We start from the raw sequence: 25,992 nt of genomic DNA, 5'->3' as shown, positions 1-25,992 counted from the left end.
TTTCACACACATTAGTACGTGACAGACGCACGTATCATCATCAACATCCGAAGAAATATTTCAGGAAATGAATTCGATACGAAACGTGTCGGATTGGAAATGTTCAAAGACCTAAATCATTTTGATATTCAGTTGCCTCGGTGGCCCGACCTTCCCAACAGGCCGTGTTTATTCCTTTTCAGAATTGTAATGATGCGAACATGAGCAGTCTGGACGCTACCTGCAAGGCCCCGCAGCTCGATAGCCTGTCATTTCTGACTGGGGCGTTCTGAATGACAGAGCGTCAGAAAACGCGACCCATAGTGAAACAGAGTTTATAAAGCACTGCAGAGTTTATAAAGAAACTGCATCAGACTCTCCACTGCTGATTTATCGTAACAAGATGAGCGTCCGGTTCCTCCAGAAAGGTAAGTTTAATTTCTTTCTTCAAATGGATAAGTAACAATTCTGAAGATTTTTCGCGATCTGCTTCTACGCTAAAAAGGCCTGTCCACCATTTCGTGACAGTGTTGCGTTACGCTGTTATTTTTGTAAAATCACTAGCTTCTTGTAGCAATATTTCTCTATTGGTGTTGGGACCGTTGGCCACTAATTTACAAGGCACGTTAATACTCGTCTCTAGTCAAGGTAAAGCGGGGCACTCAGTTACGTATAACGCTGTCGACAAGGCATTAAGACAGAGGTAGGCATAGAAAAACGGAACCTATTCTTCCCACTCCTTTGTGCACCTCTTATTTTAAGGAAAGACATCACAAAAAAAGACTAATACCAAACGAATTATGGAACTGTTCACGATGTCGTCGATTAGCAGTCATTAGTAGACTTACAAAATACAACCAGACGGCCCTGAAGGAACCACATGAATTTACACGGTGTTATTAAGATCCATTTTTGTATATCTAGAGCAAATTTAATTGCTGTCATCACAGAATATATCAAGCGTTCGGCCAAAGATACACCCTTATCTTCCAGAGCATTATGACCACTACCTAACAGACGGTATGTCCATCTTTGGCACGGGTAACAGCGGTGACGTGTCGTGACATGGAAGAAATGAGGACTTGGTAGGTCGCTAGACGGAGTTTGCACCCCATCTGCACACATAAGTCAATTTCCTTATTTGAAGGACATCGTCTTTACGCCAGCGACTGTTATAAGTTTTTATTACCTATTGCAATGTCGGCCTTAGGCCATTATCAAGTGCTGATATTATGGCAGGAGGTCAGGACTTGTAAGTGGGCATCCAGGGTTGCCGTTAAATGACAGAACAGCAAATTAGATAAAATAAAGAGAATATATTTGAGTGTACTGTATACAAGGGGCGCGTTGACATGGGATAAAGCCATAATATCAGCACTTGATAATGGCTTAAGGCCGAAATTGCAATAGTGTAATAAAAAATTACAACATTCACTGGCGTAAAGATGATGTCCTTGAAAAAAATTTTTAAAACTGTGAATCCCTGCTACAACAAGTTTATTCAATTTCCTTAAATTCCAGGGAGAAGGGCGATGAGCTCTGGCACCACGTTCAGGCACTTCAAAATATGTTCGATAGGGTTCAGATCTGGAGAGCTGGGGGACCAATAAATCAATTGGAATTCGCCACTTTGTTCCATCACACTCCTAGGTTAGTGACATGGAGTATTATCTTGTTGAAAAATTCCACTGCCGTACGGAAATATGATCGTCATGAAGGGATTTAGTTGGTCTGCGACCAGTGTACGATACACCTTGGCCGTCATGGTGCCTCGCAAGAGCTCCACTGGACCCATGGATGGCCACGTGAACGCTCCTCAGAGCATAATGGAGCGGCCGCCAGCTTATCTCTGTCTCGTCGTACATGTGGTGGACGACGAATTCGCGCGCTCACATCGGCTGACGAAGAAGGTGTAGGGATTCATCAGACCATGCAACGCTCTGCCACTGCGCCAACATCCAATGCCGATGGTCTCGTGTTCATTTCACTCGTAGGTGCCGATATCGTGGTGTTAATTGGCACATGCATGGGTCATCAGCCCATCATTAGGAATGTTCGGTGCACTGTGTGTTCAGACACATTTTTACTCTGCCCAACATTAAAGTCAGCTCCACGACAGTTTGCCGCCTGTCCTGTTTTAGCAGTCCGCCCAGCGTACGACGTTCGACATTTGTAATGAAGGTGGGCGCCCAACGTCACGACGTCTGGACGTGGTTTCACTATACATGGGCAGGGAAGGGGGGGAAAGGTAGTTGGATTATGCGGCTTAAGGCGGCAATGAACAGGAGGTCAGGACTTGTAAGTGGGCATCCAGGGTTGCCGTTAAATGACAGAACAGCAAATTAGATAAAATAAAGAGAATATATTTGAGTGTACTGTATACAAGGGGCGCGCCTCGGGTCGGAAGTTACCAGATTTAGGCCAGTCTAGGAGCTCGAATAACTAACTAAAGTGGGCAACGGAAGGGGAGAAGGTTCATGTTAACTTACGTCGGCGGCTGATCGTGAAACGCAGAGCCGGAGGCTCTGCCTCCCACGAATGACGTCTGCTCTGCTCGAGGTCTGGATCTCAAGAGAGAGAGGCAACTGTGTTCTGCGCTGCGGAACGCTCCAGCGTCTACATACGTGGCCCGTATCCCACGCACGCTATTGGCTAAAACCCATAGCGTGAATTCACAAGCAATTTCAGCAGAGGGCTCAAGGCGTCTCTTGTCAGCAGCTTTAACTGGCCAGAACTGCCCCATTTCCGAAAGGCAGGCAAGTTGTGTTACGTAGGCACAGCCAAAGCTGCTATGGGAGAAAACTTGTTAAGATTTCACTGGACCTTTGAAACAAATTTTTTGAACCAATTCCCTAAAATATTCCTTGACTGGCTGCCACCCTGTACATCCCATGTGTTGAAGACACTCTTCACAGCACTCCTGGAACACCCAACAATCGTGCAGTTTCCGAAATGCTCGTTTCAAGCGTCCAGGCCATAACAATATGCCCTCAATCAGACGCAGGTAGATCGCACGCCTTCCCCATTATACACACGGACTGCACGCTCACTGATACTAAACGCACCGTACGTGTGTCTGACTAGCAGTCATTCCTCGCCAGGTGACGCTGCTATTGCCTGGACGAGTTTATATCGATAATAGGTCGATGGTCGTAATGTTCTGGCTGATCAGTGTATTTCTAACAATAAAATCTACAAAGCCTCTAAGAGGAAGTGTTGCACTGGTTGACAGTGTGTAAACACAGCTTACATTTTTCGTTTAAGAGACCCAGCAATCTACACGTACAGCTTGGCTAAAGTTGATATCTTTCTCCATCAGATCGTAGATAAATTTCTACTTTCCCGTCTAGTAAGGACAACCTGTGCTCACAAGAATCCAGACTACGTGTGCGACTTTTTAGCAACCAGAATTCACTAATATGACGCAACGTCAGAAGTAAATAAAACTTCGAAAAGTGATAAAAGTGTTCTGAATACTCAGGATTGTAATGTCAGCAGGTCTTAGACTGTTCCCGGAAGATGCATTTCGTTCCCAGGCATCAGGCCATATAAGACATTTGTCAACACTGTTTATGTCAGTCGATGTCCTCGCTTGGGATCCGTATCGTCACTACTACGTAAATGTATATGCAAATCGAATACTCATGGGGGACTGGAATGCAGCTTTAGCGGAAGAAGTAGAAGGAAAAGTTACAGGACAATATGGGCTTTGTACTAGGAATAAGACAGGAGAGAGACTAACTGAGTTCTAGCAAAAATTTCAGCTGATAATAGCGAATACTCTGTTCAAGAGTCACAAGAGGAGGTATACTTGGAAACGGCCGGGTGATACGGAAAGATTTAAGTCATTTACATCACAGTCAGATAGACATTCAGAAATCAGATAATGGACTGTAAACTGTGTCCAGGGGCAGATATAATCTCAGATCACAATGTAGCAGCGATGAAGAGTAGGCTGAAGTTTAAGAGATTAGTGAGGAAGAATCAATACGAAAAGAAATGGGATACGGAAGTACTGAGGAATGAGGAAATGCCCTTGACGTTCTGTAAGGGTGTCGATAAAGCAATAATGAATAGCTCAGCAGGCAGTACAGTTGAAGAGGAATGGAAATCTCTAAAAAGGACAACCACAGAAGTTGGAAAGATAAACATAGGTACAAAGAAGGAAACTGCGAATTAACCGTGGATAACAGAAGAAATACATCAGTTGATCGATGTAAGAAGGAAGTACAAAAATGTTCAGGTAACTTCAGGAATGCAGAAATATAAGTCGCTGGGGAATGAAATAAACAGGGAGTGTAGGGAAGCTAAGACGAAATGGGTGCATGAAAAATGTGAAGAAATCGAAAAATAAATGATTGTCGGACGGACTGACTCAGCATAAAGGAATGTCAATATAACTTTCGGTGAAATTATAAGCAAGAGTGGTAACATTAAGAGTGCAACGGGAATTCCACTGTAAAATGCAGAGGAGAGACGGGATAGGTGGGAAGAGTACACCGAAGGCCTCTTTGATGGGACGGGGATTAAAAGATCTTTCGAGGACTTAAGATCAAATAAGACAGAACGGATAGATAACATTCCATGAGAAATTTTAAAATCATTGGGGGAATGGGCAACAAAACAACTATTCACGTTGGTGTGAAGAATGTGTGAGTCTATCGATGTACCAACTCACTTTCGAAAAAGTCGCATTCACACAATTCCGAAGACTGCAAGAGCTGACAAGGGCGATAATTATCGCACAATCAGCTTAAAAGCTCTTGCCTCCAAGTTGCCGACAAGAACAGTGTAGAGAAGAATGGAAAAGAAAATTTCAGATGTGTTAGACGACGATCAATTTGGTTTAGGAAAGGTAAAGGCACCAGAGAGGCAATTCTGACGCTGCAGTTGATCATGGAAGCAAGACTAAATAAAACTCAAGAAACTTTCATAGGATCTGTCGATCAGGAAAAAGTGTTAGACAACGTAAAATGGTTCAAGATGTTCGAAATTCTGAGGAAAATAGAGATTCGCTATATGGATAGACGGGTAATATACAATACGTAGAAGAACGAAGAAGGAACATAAGAGGGGAAGACTAAGTGCTCAGATTAAAAAGGGTGTGAGACGGAGATGTATTCTTTCGCCCCTGCTGTTGAATCTATACACCGAAGAAGCAATGAGACAAATAAAAGGAAGATTCAGGGCATTCCTGACCGAGAGAAGTCTACTATTATCAAAAATAGGCCTTAAGTGAGGCAGAAATTTCTGAGAATGTACCTTTGGAGCACAGCACTGTATAATACTGAAACACGAACTGTGGGAAATCCGGAACATAAGAGAATTGAAGCATATGAGTTGTGGTGCTACAGACGAATGTTGAAAATTAGGTGAACTGATAAGGTAAGGAATGAGGAGGTTCTACGCAAAATCGGAGAGGGAAGGAACATGTGGAAAACACTGGCAAGAAGATGGAACAAGATGATAGGACATCTGTTAAGACATCAGGGAATGACTTCCATGGTAATAGATGGAGATGTAGAGGTCAAAAACTGTAGAAGAAGACAAATATTGAGATACATTCAGCAAATAATTGAGGACTTAGGTTGCAAGCGCGGCTCTGAAATGAAGAGGTTGGCATTAGGAGAGGAATTCGTGGCCGACTTCATCAAACCAGTTGGAAGACTGATGAAATTATAAATTTGTGGTAAGGACTTCCCCAAACGGAGGTAGAGGCGCCCATTGTGAACACAGGTGTGAATGGAATCCTCGAACGCACATGTTGAGGAAGAGGTACGCACCTATACGCGTGCATCTACTTGCGTGTGGGGTAAGCAACGCACAGCGACTAGGTGCAAGTCGCATAGGTGTAAACGCACGGTTTGTTATATGCCCGCAACTCCACTAGGTCCCACTATGTCTCGCTATCACAGTGGATTAACATTGGGAATGCTGTCAGTTCAAATTCTCGTCCAGCCATCCAGATTTAGATCTTCCGCGATTTCTCCAAATAGCTCCACGCAAATGCCGGGATAGTTCCTTGAGAAGGATACGTCCGATTTCCTTCCCCATCCTTTCGTAATCCGAGCTTGTACATCCATCTCTAACAACCGCGTTTTCGACCGTACGTCAAACCCTAAATGCCCATCCTTTCTTGATCCTTCCTTCCGTCTCGAGGTGGGCATTGACCACAAAGTTCTAGTTCATCAGTGTAGATAGCTCTGTGTGGTCAGGGTGCATTCGTGAGCCTGCAAAGTATTCGTTCATTTGAAAGCAGCTACCTTCTTGCTATACTAGCATATTATGCAAATGCGATATACCATGGCAAAGTCAAAGATTACTGCCACATTTAATTTTGTATATAGACAAGATTCTATATTTAAATAAAAATTCTTATTTGTTGAATGTAGCGTGACTACATTGTCTGGAATTTTAAACAAACCTTAAATAAGTGAAAATTGAAAATTATTTATTCAACGACATAGAACAGTCCGAAAACACTGCAACAGTAATAGAACGTGTTTCTCTGGTTGCAGTCTACTTCAAGTCCTACGCCGAAGACATCAATCAATTAATAGGTCCCCGGAAACTCTTACGTAATTATATCTGGAGCATTGTAACCTATTATTCGAAATTAGTAGTTTAGTCCATCCCAACGTAATACGCCATTGCCAAGGTAATGCGTATTTAAAGTGAATCGCAAAAGCTCCAGTTTTCCTTTCGTTCCCGCCTGTACGAAACTGACGGTCCTCGAAGACATTCTGGTACACTTTTGCTGCCGTATATAGCACCCTTATTCAGTAAATTAATTAGTCTGATTTCACAGAAGAGTGATAATTGGTCGGAGATGGCTTCTTTAAGGAGTGTATGCGATTAAAAGGTGAAAAACTGTCGGCCTGGCTCAGGGATGGCGCTGATATCAATAGTATCATATTTCACTCAAGATCGCATATCCTGCGCCATAACGCAAGTTATGTGTGGAAATGAGAAGAAAAATATTGTTTTATTCGTTAGATTTTTTAAACTGATCAACCTGGGTAATTTACGTTAAAATCGATGCACTACTGGAGTACCGAGTTCTCATGAAACTATTTGTTTTAGACAAACCAATATCCACCCAAAGCTTGTAATGAGTCTGCTTAATAATTATCAACAATCAAGGGGTGCCAACCCAGGCAACAGAAGAGACCGCAGTACGTTCGAGAAGAATGGGAATCATTTACCCGTCCAGCCGTTAGGCTTTCTGCGGTTTACCTACAGCTATTAAAGCGATTGGCAGGACGGCGATATCCTTCCCCGTACTTGTCCTAATCGAACTTTTGCTTCGTTGACTGTACGTTAAATCCGTATTTCGTTCCTTTTGCTTTTTACTTTCTCAGGTGACAATACTTTCTTAAAGATGATGCACATAATGGACGTGCTAAATTATTAATCATACATCAAAATATTCATAAATTACGCAACGACCGACGTTTAAATGTGTGTAAAATATTTTGAATGAAATGATCTTCAGTGGCTGTAAAATAATTTTTATTAAAAGTTACGACCGGTTTCGCGTCAATTGAAGACACATCCTCAGGTGATCTGTACAACATTAATAACGAATTATTTTTTTCACAAAGAATTCTTAACAATGGTCAGAAGAATATAGGGACACTGAAAAGTAGTATTATACAACAATACTTGAAGAGTGCTCACATAGATTCTTTTTAACAAGTCATAGAGGAAAGTTAACTGCCTTAGAGCCACTCCCCATCATTTACATCAAGCTGTAAACTAATAGGGCGCCTAAAGCGATAGTAATTGGAAATTTGTGGTAAGGTCTTACGGGACCAAACTGCTGAGGTCATCGGTACCTAAACCTACACACTACTTAAACTTAAACTAACTTACGCTATGGACAACACGCACATCCATGCCCGAGGGAGGAATCGAACCTCCGACGGGAGGAGCCGCACGTACCGTGACAAGGCGCTCTAGAACGCACGGCTAGCCCGCGCAACTAAAGCGGTAGTCCATAGTTAAAATAAAGGGGGCAGTCGAAACTATAGAAATATACCTGGATAAAAACCAAACCGTTTAAACAAAGCTGTAGACTAATAAAGCACCCAGACAGTTTCAAAGTCTGAACCCAAAAAACGAGAAGAGCCTTACTGTGCCACGTGCAGGTAGTTGAGCGACAGCGGTCAAGGTAGTCATGACCGTTCTGCAATGCGGAAGGTGTTCACAGGTGGCATTAGAAGCGACGAAAACAAAACCGTCGCTATAGAAGGCATCAAGGATTGGGTTCAGCTGTAGATGTGTTAAACTATTAAAAATATGTAACGCAGTATACAAAAGACTAAGCCTTGTTTATAAAAAAAAATCTGAAAGCACACATTTAAAATGTAAAATATTAAGAAAGAACGAGTGGTAGTACAAATTCCGTCTTTCACAAAAACGATGCCATATTAGTAGACAAACGCGAAGGGCTAATCTGGGAAGCTAAAGACCTATTACAATAAAACAGTGGGCTGTAGGAGTAAGGCCTATCTGTTTAGATAGTCAACATTTGCTAAAACACCATTGTGTCGCAGGTTTGTCCGGGCATTCAAGGTAGAATAAATGAATCTTTGTAGAGCAGAACAAAACTCGACTACTTCCAAAACAAGGGTATTGCCTTTGCTTTCGCAATATAGTCCGTGCATATTCTTTCGGATTTCCATAATAAGATGACCAGTTTTGTGCAAATGCCCGCTTAGTGCCACCTTTGCGCTGGAATCATTAATGTTCTCTCTAAAGCGGCTCCCGAAGTTTCTTCCCGTCTGACCTATATATTTGGACGCAAAGGAAGCCCACACATTGGCTGCGAGACGGGACTGCCTTAAAGCAATGAGAAAAGTTGAAAATTCGTATTGGAGCGGGATTCGAACCCATGTCTCCTGCTTACTAGGCAGATGCTCTGACCACTGCGCCATCCGGTCACAGTGGTCATCGCAACTGCACGGACCACCCTAGCGCGCCTGCTGTCAGCCCCAAATTCTCAACTACTAATGTATTGCCCCTTGCCCGCTACCCGCGTTACTCGTGGCATTTCACCGATTTCCGTAGGATCTCTTGAGTGCGGATGCACACGTGGCTCGAACTCTTACGGGAATCGGTGAAATGCCGCCAGTAATGAGGACAATGGGCAAGGGGCACTACATTGGCAGTGTGTGGATAAATTTTTATCGCGGCGTGTATGATTTTACATAATAAATACTGTGCCCCTATCTCGATTATTTCCGGATGTGAAACGTTTTGTCAGCATTAGAGTTAGTGAAAAAAATCTAGAACGTGAGGGAGGGCGTGATGAGGGGGGGATGGAGGGGGGGGGGGGGAGAATCGATGACTGAGAGAACATTTCGCCGCGCACGTGATTTGTTTGCATGACAGAGAATGAAAGATTGTCAAACCGCATAATCAAAGAGGCTTCAAATAACGAATGGGCTTTATTTATTCTTCGACACATCGTTTTGTGATTGCTACAAATATTTATCATTGACTCGGAGTAATGAAGTTGCCAACAGTGACCCTCAACAAATTTCCAGTACCGACCTCTTATGCAACGTCGGCGTATACTGCGCGGCCAGTAATCTCTTCCAGCAGACGATCAATGAAAATTACAAGTGGAGTTTCCGTCTGATTGTGGTTAACAGAACGTCAGAAATTTAAATGGATACTCTTACTGCTGGGACCAACGTCGAAGTGTTACATAACTGTACTAGAAAGCCTTTGTGCATTTCTGCTCGACCTTTAGTGTAATGATCTATAATGAACGCTAAGTGGAAACGCAAGAGCGATGCTACTGGGAAATGGTTGTTTTCTCTGTAAACTGTCGACATAGTCAAGTCACAGATTTATATTTAGTCTAGTAATGGGTTTCTATCGAAGGTTTCTGAATAATTTACTTTTAGTAGAAATTATGTGTGAAGCACTGATTAAATCTATTAAATGGAAGTTCGTATTAATCATAACGTTGGCGAAACGAGTTCCTCTGAAACTGCCCAACAAAATTCCTCCAGAATTTCTATTAGAGTCCACATTCACAATTTTGCAGCCAATACTAAAAATATTACTTACATTTGTGTTATTTATTATCGTAAGCCCGGAAGATTAAGAGGTGTTTTTCCCTGAAGACCATTCTTGTTAAACTGATTGACATTCGATATATATATATATATATATATATATATATATATATATATATATATATATAGGGTGTTTCAAAAATGACCGGTATATTTGAAACGGCAATAAAAACGAAACGAGCAGCGATAGAAATACACCGTTTGTTGCAATATGCTTGGGACAACAGTACATTTTCAGGCGGACAAACTTTCGAAATTACTGTAGTTACAATTTTCAACAACAGATGGCGCTGCAAGTGATGTGAAAGATATAGAAGACAACGCAGTCTGTGGGTGCGCCATTCTGTACGTCGTCTTTCTGCTGTAAGCGTGTGCTGTTCACAACGTGCAAGTGTGCTGTAGACAACATGGTTTATTCCTTAGAACAGAGGATTTTTCTGGTGTTGGAATTCCACCGCCTAGAACACAGTGTTGTTGCAACAAGACGAAGTTTTCAACGAAGGTTTAACGTAACCAAAGGACCGAAAAGCGATACAATAAAGGATCTGTTTGAAAAATTTCAACGGACTGGGAACGTGACGGATGAACGTGCTGGAAAGGTAGGGCGACCGCGTACGGCAACCACAGAGGGCAACGCGCAGCTAGTGCAGCAGGTGATCCAACAGCGGCCTCGGGTTTCCGTTCGCCATGTTGCAGCTGCGGTCCAAATGACGCCAACGTCCACGTATCGTCTCATGCGCCAGAGTTTACACCTCTATCCATACAAAATTCAAACGCGGCAACCCCTCAGCGCCGCTACCATTGCTGCACGAGAGACATTCGCTAACGATATAGTGCACAGGATTCATGACGGCGATATGCATGTGGGCAGCATTTGGTTTACTGACGAAGCTTATTTTTACCTGGACGGCTTCATCAATAAACAGAACTGGCGCATATGGGGAACCGAAAAGCCCCATGTTGCAGTCCCATCGTCCCTGCATCCTCAAAAAGTACTGGTCTGGGCCGCCATTTCTTCCAAAGGAATCATTGGCCCATTTTTCAAATCCGAAACGATTACTGCATCACGCTACCTGGACATTCTTCGTGAATTTGTGGCGGTACAAACTGCCTTAGACGACACTGAGAACACCTCGTGGTTTATGCAAGATGGTGCCCGGCCACATCGCACGGCCGACGTCTTTAATTTCCTGAATGAATATTTCGATGATCGTGTGATTGCTTTGGGCTATCCGAAACATACAGGAGGCGGCGTGGATTGGCCTCCCTATTCGCCAGACATAAACCCCTGTGACTTCTTTCTGTGGGGACACTTGAAAGACCAGGTGTACCGCCAGAATCCAGAAACAATTGAACAGCTGAAGCAGTACATCTCATCTGCATGTGAAGCCATTCCGCCAGACACGTTGTCAAAGGTTTCGGGTAATTTCATTCAGAGACTACGCCATATTACTGCTACGCATGGTGGATATGTGGAAAATATCGTACTATAGAGTTTCCCAGACCGCAGCGCCATCTGTTGTTGAAAATTGTAACTACAGTAATTTCGAAAGTTTGTCTGCCTGAAAATGTACTGTTGTCCCAAGCATATTGCAACAAACTGTGTATTTCTATCGCTGCTCGTTTAGTTTTTATTGCCGTTTCAAATATACCGGTCATTTTTGAAACACCCTGTATATATATATATATATATATATATATATATATATATATATATATATATATATATATATATATATATACACGTGTGTGTGTGTGTTTCGGGAAATATCCTAATGAAAGAAGCATCGCCCTGGATGAGATCGTAATCTGTGTGCTATCTATTTTGAATCCCAATACCAAACACGGCAGGAGGTGGCAGGTGTAATTTAATAAGTCTTTGTAGCAAAAGACTAAACAGATCATCTGCAGAGAAATTCAACACTTGGTAGAAAGCTACCGGGAGGAAGATGAATTTGGGTTCCGGAGAAATGCAGGTACACAAGAGGCTCTACTGACCCTACGATTTATCTTATATTGCAGAAAGATAAACCTACATTTATAATATTTGTAGATTTAGAAAATACTTCTGACAGTCTTGACTGGAAAACATTCTTTGCAGTTCTGAAGTTGTCATTTACAAATATAGGGAACGAAAGATTATCAGAACTTGTAGAGAAACCGATTGAGCTATGAGTCGAGGGTGGGGGGGTGGGGGGTGGGGGGTGGGAGGGAGGGAAGTAACTGAGAAGGGAATTATTATTCAGTAAGTGCTTTGAGCGGCCAAATCAAATGGCTCTGAGCACTATGGGACTTAACTGCTGAGGTCATCAGTCCCCTAGAACTTAGAACTACTTAAACCTAGCTAACCTGAGGACATCACAAACATCCCTGCCCGAGACAGGATTCGAACCTACGACCGTAGCGGTCGCGCGGTTCCAGATTGTAGCGCCTAGAAACGCTCGGCCACTTCGGCCGCCTTGAGCGGCCAGTTATGGAAACAAAGGAGCAATTCTTTATGGACATGCGCCCTGCGTCCTCAGTGATTTGTTGGATGTATTCAAAGCTCTGCCTTCCCCTACAGTTTTTAGCTTTACGGCTCCCTCTAGTATCGTGGAGATTATCCCCTGATGTCTTAACACATGTCCTATCATTCTGTCCTTTCTTCCCGTCGTTGTTTTCCATATGGTACTTTCTTCACTGATTCTGCGAAGAACTCCTCATTCCTTATCTTAACAACCCGTCTAATCTTTAACAGTCCTCTGTAACAGCGCATTTCAAACGCATCGATTCTCTGCTGTTTCGGTTTTCCTACTCTCCAGAATTCAAGACTATACAATGCTGTGCTACAAATGCACATTCCCAGAAATTTCTTCCTCAGATTAAGCCCTATATTTGACACCAGCAGGCTTCTCTTGACCAGGAATGTCCTATTTGTCTGTGCTAGCGAATACCGCCAGTGCAAATTTTTTGAATGTCATAGAATTTACATTTGTACCACAAAAATCATAGTGACTCCCTCCTCCCCGACGTCACTGCGGATATACGGATTGAAGTTACATGTTCGATATGCCTGCCATCATTGGCGATTTTGTGCCGCAGATGAATAGTGAAATTCTACATCGAAATGTCGGAATATTGATGCTGCCGATGACCTCCTGAATGGCTGTTTTCAGCTGAGTAATGATTTTGAAGCTATTGCTGTACACCTTGACTTCAACATAGCCGCACAAAAAGGAGTCGCATGTGTTCTGATCCGGAGGATATGCGGCCAATAGAGGCTCTTGCCAGTGGCCTCTGGGTACCCCAGAGCCAGAATGTGGTCCCCAGAGTGCTCCTAAAGGACATCAGACACTCTCCTGCTTCGATAGAGTCAAGCTCCGTCTTGCATGAACCACATCTTGTCGAATTTAGGGTCACTTTGGTTAATGGGGTTGAAAGCATCTTCCGAAACCAACACGTACCGTTCAGTAGTCACCGAGCCGTCAAGGAATATCTGACCAATTATTCCGTGGCTGGACATTACACACCACACAATCACCCGTTGAGGGTGAAGAGACTTCTCGATCGCAAAACGCTGATTCTCGGTCCCCCGAATTAGGCAATTTTGCTTATTGACGAACCCATCCAAATGAAAGTGGGCTTCGTCGCATGCGCATACTAATTCCCATCATGCCCCGCGGCCAACCATGCAGTTCAAACGTCCTAACGCAAACCGTTCAGAAGTTATGACATTGTATTTCATATAGATCAGTAATTGTCACCCGACACTTGCACTGTTTTAATGGCCTACTAAGGGTGTGAAGTAAATCCGTGATACCAACGTATTGGCCTCCCGTGGTTAGATGTTCTGTGTGTTCTCTGAATGACTTCAGGTGAATGTCAGTACATTACCAAGCCTATGGCCAAGTTTTTCCCTTCCTTGGACAATCCAAGCTAATCATCCCCCTATAAGGACCCTGATGTCTTTGGAAAATTGAACTGTAACGTTTCCTTTTCTTTTCCTTAACATTTATTTGTAACAATCTGTTTAGAGGAGTAGTGCATAATCAACGTACGACCTATTATTCGATGCTTCGAATAAGTTACTCGTAACACCGTGTTATTTGCATCTATAATGAGTTTGCTGTTTTCATAAGCAGCTGTGCGTAGCTTAGCTTATTATATCGCTGAAATAACTCGGCGTGATGCCCGTAGCTACTTCGTCAAAGAAGCGAAGTTCCTCCCACTCGCGATGCGATCGATGGTGCGAGATGGGAGTCTGACGCAACGGTGTCCACAAAGGGCGGCTGCGGCGTGGTTTGGCATTGCCTATGTTCGCGTGTGCGGCGGAGCTCAAAGCCCTGGAGCGCAGGGGTAAGCGCAGCTCAGGGCGGCTCAGCCGCGGGGGCTTAGCTGCTGAATCAGCATGGCCGCAGAGATACAGCAAGGCAGGGACAATGATAGGGCGAGCGGGGTAAGGCGGAGAGAGAGACAGTCACAGCATTCACGTAGTAGCACACAGTACAGAAGATTCTGTGGACCCATTTACTGAAATATGGATTTCCTCTGGTAAGGAGGTCACTTTAAAAAATAATTTACTATGCATGCGTAAATTTCTTCTAGGCATGCAATTCCTTCATTTAAGAAAAGAGAAAAAAAACCTACCAGCAGTGACACTCAACATAATCACACCGTGAACTAGTCAGGTCTGATGGGACTTTATTCTTACAGGTAGTTCATGGCACCCCAATCAACGTTGGAAAACAGACATGACAACCAAACCACAATATGCAAAACTAGATTAAATAGTGTGTAAGCTTAGGGACCGATGACCTCAGCAGTTTGGTCCCATAAGACCTTACCACAAATTTCCAATTTTTTTTATAACTTAAGAAAAATTTGCTACTGCAGTCATATCAATCATTCTGAACCATCCGATCGTACTAACCGTCAGTTTCATGAGTAATAATATAGCGGAACAATACTTTCCAAACATCAGCAACCTGTCTCGTGCACACAGAACGCGAAACTGGCCACGTGTAGTCAGGACGTAGCATGAGAAGCCAAAGAACGTGTAACTTCAAAGACAATGCCAAGAAGACGACCAGTCAATTTAAATCATGTAAATCATGGCTTACAAACATAATTTTAAAATATAACAACCACAAATACAACAACTGTAGTATAGTCATAAGTAAAAAATAAACAAAAACAATCAGCATCAATTAACAAAAACAGTTTTTCTGCTATCTGCTCAACAAGCATTACCTGATAAAAATGCAATTAAAGTAACTTATGACAAAAAGTTTTGAACCAAAATTAAAACAAGAATGCGAGAGTCCTAGCTACAATGAATAATTCAGTGTATCTCGTGTCCTAACAGACAGGAGCATAGGATCAAATAAATTTTATTACAGTTCCCAGTATATTACTGAGAAGCAACATCAACATGGAAATATGAAAACCAGTGTTAAACAATGCACGGTACGCACTGCTACAATTCAATAGCTTAAAAAAGTGTTCCTTAGTGATAGTATCCAAGAGACCTGTCAACAAAAACATTATTTAATGTCCATATGGGTGGCTAAAATAATGTAGCACACACATCTAAACTGTAGTCAAACACATAGAACACATGTGTGAGAACAATTGGACATTAGACAAATAACTAGCGAGCTTATAAAATTATTCAAAACCAAGTTAGAAACAGGGTAATCAGGTTCAGGTAATTAAAGGTTGTATTGAATGGGATGAAGTGTGTGACCAGTAAATGGATGGCTTAAAAATATAAAATCAAAAATACGAAAACAGTTTTCAGCACTATAACCCATTAACGCTCTTAAATAACTATCCACAGCAGAGGCCGATAAACCATACATTTATCCAAAGGAATCCTATAAAAAGTATAGTACAATATCCCACATGCTTCTGGGGGGGGGGGGGGGGGGGGGGAGAGAGATGAAGAACGAAAGAGTGTAATGAGCCCCAAGAATGTGATGTGGAGTATATAAAACAGTATCAGAGTAAAATGCATTAATAAAATGATCACAAAATACATATGATATGTCATGATGGTATAATGTCACAATGCCGTAACATAAAGGCTAAAAAGTACACTAAGAAGAGAGAAAGATAAGTAGAATTACCTTTGAACGTGTACCATCTATATTATAAGCAAACAGATGGTCAGTGACCAAAAACGGTAGCAATTTGATAAATTGTTCTAATGCAGCCAAGTGACATCAGTTTCCTGAAATGTATATCCGCTGATGAAAGTTGCCTGAAGAAAGCATTTCAGGTGCTTTATTCGGTACTGGGCGACTTAAAAGCAGATAGGATGCTTAAGTCGTTCATTATCTTATGGAAGCTGAAGTAATTGAAGTGAATGTTACAAGCACTTGGCTTGCACACGCTTGTGTGTGCGTGTGTGTGTGTATGTGTGTGTGTGTGCGCGCGCACGCGTAACTCTTGTCATAAACCAAAATATGTCTTCAACTATTTTACAAAAGTGAGTTAGAGCATTTAGTTATTACGAAGTTTAAATACTAATCAATAAATCATATAAACGTAGATTTACTACGACAGACACTCCGTACACCAGTAGCAGACATTAGTTTCTAAAATATTACTTCCAAAAAATTACAAAATTCATTAGTTAGCTATAGGCTGGCCAGATTTCAAAGATAAAAGAACCAGGATACTTGTGGTTATACCTTACGCCTAAGTTTACTGCTATACTTAGCTTACCGTTCTTGTCAGTTTTCGAGATATTTTGGAATTGATAATAGCTGGGAAACACATAGAAAGAATGTATCTTCATTTCGTGAATTGGAAAGAAACATGTAAATAAAATTCTTTTCTTCTGAAATGAAAAAAGGTTGATAAATTTTTTACTGTAACAGCCTGGATATATTTTCTGCAATGTTTAGTCACTTACTAGCTACTTAGGTGCAATCTGTTAATTCTAAAAGCTGTGTCTATATTACTAATGAACGATCAGATACAAATTATACATTTCATAATAAAATTTAAGATTTAGTTTGATTGCAGATTTAGGGCATGTTATCCAACACCACTAATAATGATTAGGGAAGAGCGTTGTATCTTGGGGTACTTTTCAGACTCCCACCTCTAGTTAACTTTGCAATGGAATTTAAATGTATTTTGTTATTCCATTTTTAATGGTAGCATTGACTTTTTAATGCTGCAGAATTTTCTGAAATTAAAAAGATTTCTCGACAAAATTAAGGTCTTTCCAAACGTAAAATATATTCCAAGGTACTACATGGACATACACCTAGAACCAACTATTTTATTGAAATTTAAAAGCATTACAATGAAGAAATCTTGTGAGTACTGTATTTAGTCGTCTGTCTTTTACATTATTGCTCTGCTACACACCAATAATAAGTAGGTGGAATCAAATTAAGCCAATGTTAACCAGTTACAAGTTAAAGACGCTTTGAAAGTGAAGCAATTGGAATCTATCACAAATTTTAGTTTTAAAGATATTTTAATACATTAACGAAATTGAATTTGGAAATCTCTCATGCCTGATGGTAAAAGACCTCTTTCTACTTCAAGGAACAAAGTGCTGCACGGCCCACGAAGTTGGTTTTAAAAATATGTAGAATTGTAACTTCCTGGCAGATTAAAACTGTATGCCGGACCGATGCTCCAACTCGGGACCTTTGCCTTTCGCGGGCAAGTGCTCTACCATCTAAGCTACCCTAGCAGATGGTAGAGCACTTGCCCGCGAAAGGCAAAGGCCCCGAGTTTGAATCTCGGTCCGACACACAGGTTTAATCTGCCAGTAAGTTTCATATCAGCGCACACTCCGCTGCAGAGTGAAAATCTCATTCTGGATATAGAATTGCACTTGCCATAAAATTCTGTAACTGAAGATATAACAATGTATACCAACTAACTTTAATATTTTAAACAGCAGTAAAATGTATAGACATCGAAATATTTACAAATGCTGCGCAAAACACTGTCACATTTCTAGCAATAACAAAAACCGTAGAAAATGATGGAAACTGCTCATGGCGCTCTCTAGTGCGCATTCCTTCGTGTGATTCTAAAATCATCACTAGACTGAAGTGCAGACCAAAAAACTTCAACTCTTTCTCTAGGTACACTATCCTTTCGGTACAACACTCTCCACTATTATGTTTTTCAAGTCTGCAGCGACTGAATCTTTACATAAACCACTCCGTCATCGTTTTAGGATGTCTGTTGGTCGGGGCTCTAGGCTCTCCCCTCTAATGTTTTTTACGTTTGTGAGGACTGATTGTTTACATAAAACACTTTTAGTCATCGTCTTAGGACATCTGTTCGTGGTGGTTCTAGGCTGATATCATAAACGCCCATATCGTGACTTGAAACTGATCGCTTTTTAGGGAAAACACTACGTTGATGTTGACGTTAGCTGACACTGAGGAGCGTAAGTACTATCAGTACTTGGGTAAAACTATATTGAATAATGTTAGCGAGTCTGTAACACTAGCTAAAAAGCAAAAACAAAGAGAGAATGTAAAATCAAACATGCCTATAGTATGAGTTTCTAGGAGAACAGGTGTCCATGGTAGAATTTTAAGCCTCTACGACATGGTGCTATGATGAATAAAATTCCCCGTGTAGGTGAGATGGCAAATACACGTTAAAATGTAAGCGCTGATAAAACTGACACTGGAACAGAAAATGCCGTCCCGTCAGTGGTTCGCTACGGTGAGAGCAAAGTTGTTGGGGCTCACTGCTTAATTGATGATAATGGCTTGAAACACTGTGTTCTACAGTCCAGATAAAATTAACTTCTCCTAACAAGATGGACGAGAAGAAGTCGGCCAAGCCCTAGAGAGGGGCTTAACCCCCGTGAGCTTGTTCCCACCGAAAGACGACTAGTGTTCGTACCAGAGTGAGAGGATGTTCCTACGTATCGCAATCTAGTCCGCATTTTTAAGTTTGACTGATTTTGTCAGTTTAATAATTCTTTCACGGTAATTCCTATACTGGGTGGTTTTAACTAAAATTTCCCTGCTTAACATGCTATAACACGGAAACTAATTACCGAACGAGTACCAAACTTAGTAGCATTAATGTCCAGCGTATGTGGCGTATGATTACCATGTGTCACGGCGACAGCGTCCAGTTCCAGCTATGGCCACCAGGTGCCTTGCTCAATAATCGTGATTCACTGTCTCACATGCGTGACCAGTCACACTACACTTCTTGACGTGTCAACATGAGCTTGGCCAAAAGGAGCAGGGCATTATAGGTGAGGTTCTATTATTAAAAAAAACAGTAATGCTGCAGCTCCACTTTGAGAATATCGCCGGCTGATAGACTTACGGAAGGATCTTCATCCTCCAAATGCTGTGCGGAGCATGATGAAGAAATTCGAACCAACTGGAGAAGTGGGCGTCGCTTCGGGAGGAGGCCGACGACCGGTTGCACCGCTGGTGGTTGATGAAATCGCTGTTGTTAAGGCAGACAACGCTGCGCGCAATTCCCGATCGTCAGGCAGTGCGCGTGCTGTGTCAGGACAGTTGAACATCCCGTGGTCCACTGTACGGAAGGTGCTTCGAACCATTCTCAAATGGTATCCGTACAAGATCCATATCGTAAAGCAGCTTACACCACAGGACGCTCAACGACGTGTTGACTTCGCTCCCCACTTTCTCGCAAGGATTGAAGTTGACGAGGGCTGGCCCTGGACGATCCTACGGACAGACGAAACTCAGTTTTCTGTGATGGGTGAAGTGAATACACAGAATTGCCGACTGTGGGGATCTTCACCTTCAGTCATTGCGCATGAAGTTCCTCTGTATGGTGATCTTGTCACCGTATGGTGTGGCTTCACGGCTACTTTAATTATTGGCCCATTCTCTTCTGTTGACTAGAATACTCTCTTTCAAATACTAAAGGTAGCAGGGGTAAAATACAGGGACCGAAAGGTTATTTACAATTTGTACAGAAACCAGATTGCAGTTACAAGAGTCCATGGGCATGAAAGGGAAGCAGTGGTTGGGAAGGGAGTGAGACAGGGTTGTAGCCTATCCTCGATGTTATTCAATCTGTATATTGAGCAAGCAGTAAAGGAAACAAAAGAAAAATTCGGAGTAGGTATTAAAATCCATGGAGAAGAAATAAAAACTTTGAGGTACGCCGATGACATTGTAATTCTATCAGAGACAGCAAAGGACTTGGAAGAGCAGTTGAACGGAATAAACAGTGTCTTGAAAGGAGGATATAAGATGAACATCAACAAAAGCAAAACGAGGATAATGGAAGGTATTCGAATTAAGTCGGGTGATGCTGAGGGAATTAGATTAGGAAATGAGACACTTAAAGTAGTAAAGGAGTTTTGCAATTTGGGGAGCATAATAACTGATGATTGTCGAAGTAGAGAGGATGTAAAATGTAGACTGGCAATGGCAAGGAAAGCGTTTCTGAAGAAGAGAAATTTGTTAACATCGAGTATAGATTTAAGTGTCAGGAAGTTGTTTCTGAAAGTATTTGTATAGAGTGTAGCCATGTATGGAAGTGAAACATGGACGATAAATAGTTTAGACAAAAACAGAATAGAAGCTTTCGAAATGTGGTGCTACAGAAGAATGCTGAAGGTTAGATGGGTAGATCACATAACTAATGAGGAGGTATTGAATGTAATTGGGGAGAAGAGGAGTTTGTGGCACAACTTGACTAGAAGAAGGGATCGGTTGGTAGGACATGTTCTGAGGCATCAAGGGATCACAAATTTAGCATTGGAGAGCAGCGTGGAGGGTAAAAATGGTGGAGATGAATACACTAAGCAGATTCAGAAGGATGTATGTTGCAGTAATTACTGGGAGATGAAGACGCTTGCACAGGATAGAGTGCCATGGAAAGCTGCATCAAACCAGTCTCAGGACTGAAGACCACAACAACAACACATTCTTCTCTGAAACGGTTGGCACTCAAGGACTAAACACGTGCAGTATGACTGGCCAGCGTTACTACCACATGCTTCGTCAGTAGTTCATACCCAAGCTACAGGAGAGAGACGCATTGAACTTAACAGTTTTCATGCAAGACGGGGCCCCACCGCTCATCACTCGTGAAGCCCACCTGCTTCTCCGAAACACATTTGAAAACGATCAAATTATCAGCCGATCGTTTCCAATTGCTTGGCCGGCACGATCACCTGATCTCACTCCGTGTGATTTCAAGTTGTGGAGCTACCTGAATGACAGGAGAGCAGGTGCTGTTCTGAAGCGCAGCATATCAAGAGAGGTAGCCAGCATACCTACGGACATGCTTTGTTCTGCTGTGCAGAATGCAATCCTGCTCTTTCAGACTGTTCTGGACATTGAAGGGCGCCATATTGATCCCCTTTTGTAGCAGTAATGGTACCGTTATGCAATGGTATGATGAACCACAGCAGCACATTAAGAATGTTTCAACTGAACTGATTCTGCACTATTTCTTTTCCCTATGTCCTTGACATTAATGCTATCAAGTTTGGTCCTCGCACATTAATTAGCTTCCGTCTTGTAAGGTGTTAAGTAGTGAAGGTTTGATTGTAGCCACCCGGTATTTAAGTGATTTTGTTTTTTGCATCTGTTATGGGATTTTGCTGTCCACGTCAGACTGCGAAGAGTTAGTGTGTGCCGAACCGAGGACTGTGCTGTGCGCAGGTGACCCGCGGCCGGCGCCACTGCAGGCGGGCAAGGTGCGGCTCTACTCGATGCTGTTCTGCCCGTACGCCCAGCGACCGCGGCTCGTGCTGGCCGCCAAGGGCATCTCCTACGACGAGGTGGGCATCAACCTGCAGAACAAGCCCGAGTGGTACTCGTCTGTGCACCCAGAGGCCAAGGTGCCTGCTCTGGAGGTCGGCAGGGGCAGGGTGGTCATCGAGTCGCTCGACATCGCAGAGTACCTGGATTCCAAGTTCCCGGAGCCCCCTTTGTGGCCAGCCGACCCGGAAATTAAGGCGCGCCACAAGCTGCTGCTCGACCAGTTTGAAAAGGTTTGTCTACTCCGTAACGAGACAGCCAAGCGCGAACCACGTGCTATCCAAAAATGCAAAATGTTACACCATGAACACTTCGATCTGACGCTGCCAAACTGATACTTCAGTGTTATACGGAATGTTTAGAAGATTGCGACTTTACTGAAAATTTATGAAATAATGAAACAATTGCTACTGTTTCAGTCAATTTTTACTAATATTTAACTAGCTCGACGCGTTTCGGCAGCACGCTGCAATAATCAGGTGCATTCCAGTTACACGTACATTACATTAATCTGAAGTGTGATTACATTCATTTGCTAGAGAGGTTGTGTGGCAAAATACGAATTTGTACAGAAAGATACTCATATTTTAGTGTCTACATTATGTGATTTGAATGGTTCGATCATTTCATTAAAGCATTTACTTACTCTTTGTTGGAAATTTAGTTGTGTGACACACAGAACAAAGTGAGAACATGTCACAGCTTAACATTTTCACACACAGTTGTATCTGTCCTTCCAAAGGACAGATACATCTAACATAGTAATGTACAATGAAGATTAAACATTTTCTGCGTGGATACATTTGTTTAATAGTACGTATCAGATAACATGATTAGTTAGTACAGACAGTTTTTATTGTTAAAGACAATATTTTGAATAAAATAAGTACTCAACATTGAAGAAGTTTTTGAAGAAAGTAATGTTGTTACTTCTAGCTTATTATTTAGTAACACACTACCATGCATAGTGCCTTGAACGGAGAAAAAAAAGGTTTCATTTTCACTGTATATTACTATCTTAGCAGTTGAAACTAGTTTATGTTAACAGTTAAGCCTCTTTGGAATTATGTAAACACCTATACGTGAAAGTGTTAAACTGTGACTTGTTTGCTTAGTTATGTTTAAGTAGTTCTATGTTCTAGGGGACTGATGACATCAGATGGTAAGTCCCATAGTGCTCAGAGCCATTTGAACCATTTTTGTGACGTGGTTGTCACTGTGCTCTTTGCCTCAGATAACTAAAGCTTTAAAAAATGGAAATAAACGCATTAATGAAATGATTTAAACATGCAAATCACATAATGTACACACTAAAATAGTGTATCTTTCTGTACATTATTGTTTATCGATACATGATCTCACTAACACACACAGCAAACAAATGTAATCAAATTTCAGATTAATGTAATGTATATCCAACTGCAATGCAGCTGATGATGGTAGCTTGCCACTGAAACACGTTGTACTAATTAAACATCAGTTAAAAAGTGACTGAAGCAGTATAAATTATTTCATGAATAATACTTTGGTATTTCCGTGTCTGTGTGATATGTTGACTGAATTTTCGTACTTGTACCATTTATTTGCAGCACAGGCAGAAGGCATTCCTAGAAATGAAATATGACGTGACTACATGATGGAGTTTCATGTATCAAAAATTGCTGGGAATTTTTAAGCGGAGATCGAAAGACTACATGCTGAGAGGATGTGCAAGTTCAGTTTATCACCAACTTCAGAATTTTTAGAAAGATGGAATCATTAACATGAGTGACATGGGAGAACCATACCAAAAGATCCCAGATAGAGTTTAATGCAGTGCAATGACTGCAGAACGAGTAGTCAAGAAGGAACTCAGGAAAACAGAGAGGCACTCCTTCCAGAGTGGCTACGCCACGAGAAGATTGTGAGATGCTTAGATTGGCTATGGCTCTCAGACAAATGTCAACACCTGAAATTCGAGAAAAGATTACTGACAGCACCACCACAAACCGTTGAGAAAACAAACTGTTAACTGTGTTGAGATCTGGTGTTGCTTTCTATCGTTTATTGCTGACACCACACCACATGCATTTAGTAGCATTACTGTGGTGTTAAGCAATGAATAACGCTTCTGTTTGTGTCCCTTAGTTCGATATTACTGTATCCGTAGACGATCTGGTGAAAGACCACAGGAAGCAGCAATTCTCGACACCCTATGCCCCTCCAACTCCTGGAATGATGCCGCTAGGTGGCAAGGATAGTAAACGCTGTTGTCATACATTTCATGATCAGTGTATCAAGCAGCATATTCCAGCAGGATATTTCGAGGTCCTGCACTGTCGTTCTCGTTGGCCATTTCCTTTCATTTATCACCCATAGACCACAATTAGAATGCGGTGAAGAAATGTATTACTTTCATACAAGCAACCAGCTTGCAGTCTTGATTAAGTGACCTAGCATGTGTTGCAAGTGCGGCAAATATTCCTCAAGATGACATTATCAAGTGTCTGTTTCCATGGCTCAATGTGTGTTATCGTACCTGGGTATTAAATAATTACACCCGCTATGTCGTAATAATCTCCTTAAGAGCCATAGTAACGTGTTCAGTAAATGAGCTCTGTGTTTCAGAGTAGCGAAGATGAACAAGTGCTCATAGCTCTTGAGGTCCGCATTTTCGAACTCATATTTACTGGACATTGTTTTATTGTTTTGATTCGTACAAGGGTTGAATGAAAAGTAATGCCTCCAGCTTTGTTAATTGGGTTTGCATGGGAATATTTTAATAAATCAAACGCAGAAGTAATCCTTAGAATGTGAGCTTTAATGAACAATATTCACTTTTTCACATAATCATCAGCCAATTGGATACATTTCTGCCAACGTTGACCAACGATGAACAAGTTTTCTGAAGCCGTCACGGAAGAAGTATAATGATGTCTCATGACAATGGAGAAAGGCGTCACCTTCATTCTCGTAACGCGATAAGAGTTCCTGGCAAATTTCAAGTCTGTGTGCTTTCATTTCAGGAGTCAGCATCCGGGGTACCTATGGTGCACAGATCTTCCGATAGCCAAGCAAAGCAATAATGCGACCCACACGTTCTTGTGAAATGCCGAATGTGCTTGCAGTTCCTCTCTGAGTGATACGATGATCGTTCTGAATCTATCTGTCAACATTTTGTTTGTGAAACTCGGTGGTTGCTGTCACAGGACGTCCAACTATTTGTTTGTCACGCAGGTCAGATGTTCCCGCCTCAACATCTTTAAACTTACTCGCCCAACGACGTACAGTACTCACATCAACACAGTCACCACAAACTACCTTCATTCCCTGCTCGGCCTAAGGCGCTGCAGTCATGGACTGTGCGGCTGGTCCCGGCGGAGGTTCGAGTACTCCCTCGGGCATGGGTGTGTGTGTTTGTCCTTAGGATAATTTAGGTTAAGTGGTTTATAAGCTTAGGGACTGAAGACCTTAGCAGTTAAGTCCCATAAGATTTCACCCACGTCGGCCGGAGTGGCCGAGAGGTTCTAGGCGCTACAGTCTGGAACCGCGCGGCCGCTACGGTCGCAGGTTCGAATCCTGCCTCGGGCATGAATGTGTGTGATCTCCTTAGGTTAGTTAGGTTTAAGTAGTTCTAAGTTCTAGGGGACTGATGACCACAGCAGTTAAGTCCCATAGTGCACAGAGCCATTTGAATTTTGAACCATTTCACCCACACTTGAACACTTGAACATTCCCTGCTGAATCTCCTTTGGGGTGACACCCTCTGCTGTCAAGAATTTAACGACTGCTCGTTGCTTAAATCGCATTGACCGACCGTCTACGCAGGGTTCCATACTTTACACTGTAACAGCACAATGCTAAGGCTTCCCGCCAACTGGAGCTGTAGAGAAGAGGCTACGGAACAAGCCAGTACCTGCCGCATACCAATGCTGCCAACTGTTGAAGAGTTACGAAGGCGGAGGCATTACTTTTCAGTCAACCCTCGTACTACCACTTCTGATAGTTACCAACCCCTACGACCTTAGCAACAACAGTAATGGTCATGTATTATACTGTCAGAGGTATCAGAAAGATTTTTGCTTACCGCATAACTTTCGACTCTGTAGTGCATTTAGCCTACTCCCATCATTACATGTATATTCAAGGCCACGGCCCCATATATGGTGAGACACGTAAGACGTAACATCCCTTTTACTTCGTGA

The 25,992-nt window shown here is 42.2% G+C and overlaps 1 protein-coding gene across 1 annotated transcript in view; it reads left to right on the top strand.

Moving 5' to 3' along the window:
• The first annotated feature begins 357 nt into the window (after window positions 1–357).
• The window catches only part of LOC124546238 (pyrimidodiazepine synthase-like), a 70,683-nt gene continuing 45,048 nt past the window's right edge, over window positions 358–25,992 (top strand). Inside the window, exons 1-2 of the mRNA XM_047125022.1 lie at window positions 358–407; window positions 21,710–22,041. Coding sequence (XP_046980978.1) covers window positions 383–407; window positions 21,710–22,041 — 357 coding nt within the window. The 5' untranslated portion in view covers window positions 358–382. The remainder of the gene's footprint in view (window positions 408–21,709; window positions 22,042–25,992) is intronic.

The sequence above is a fragment of the Schistocerca americana genome, chromosome 1 (genome assembly GCF_021461395.2).
Source record: "Schistocerca americana isolate TAMUIC-IGC-003095 chromosome 1, iqSchAmer2.1, whole genome shotgun sequence".
NCBI classification, from domain to species: Eukaryota; Metazoa; Arthropoda; class Insecta; order Orthoptera; family Acrididae; genus Schistocerca; species Schistocerca americana.
The sequence above is the reverse complement of the archived record's forward strand: the minus strand, read 5'-3'. Positions and strand labels throughout refer to the sequence as shown.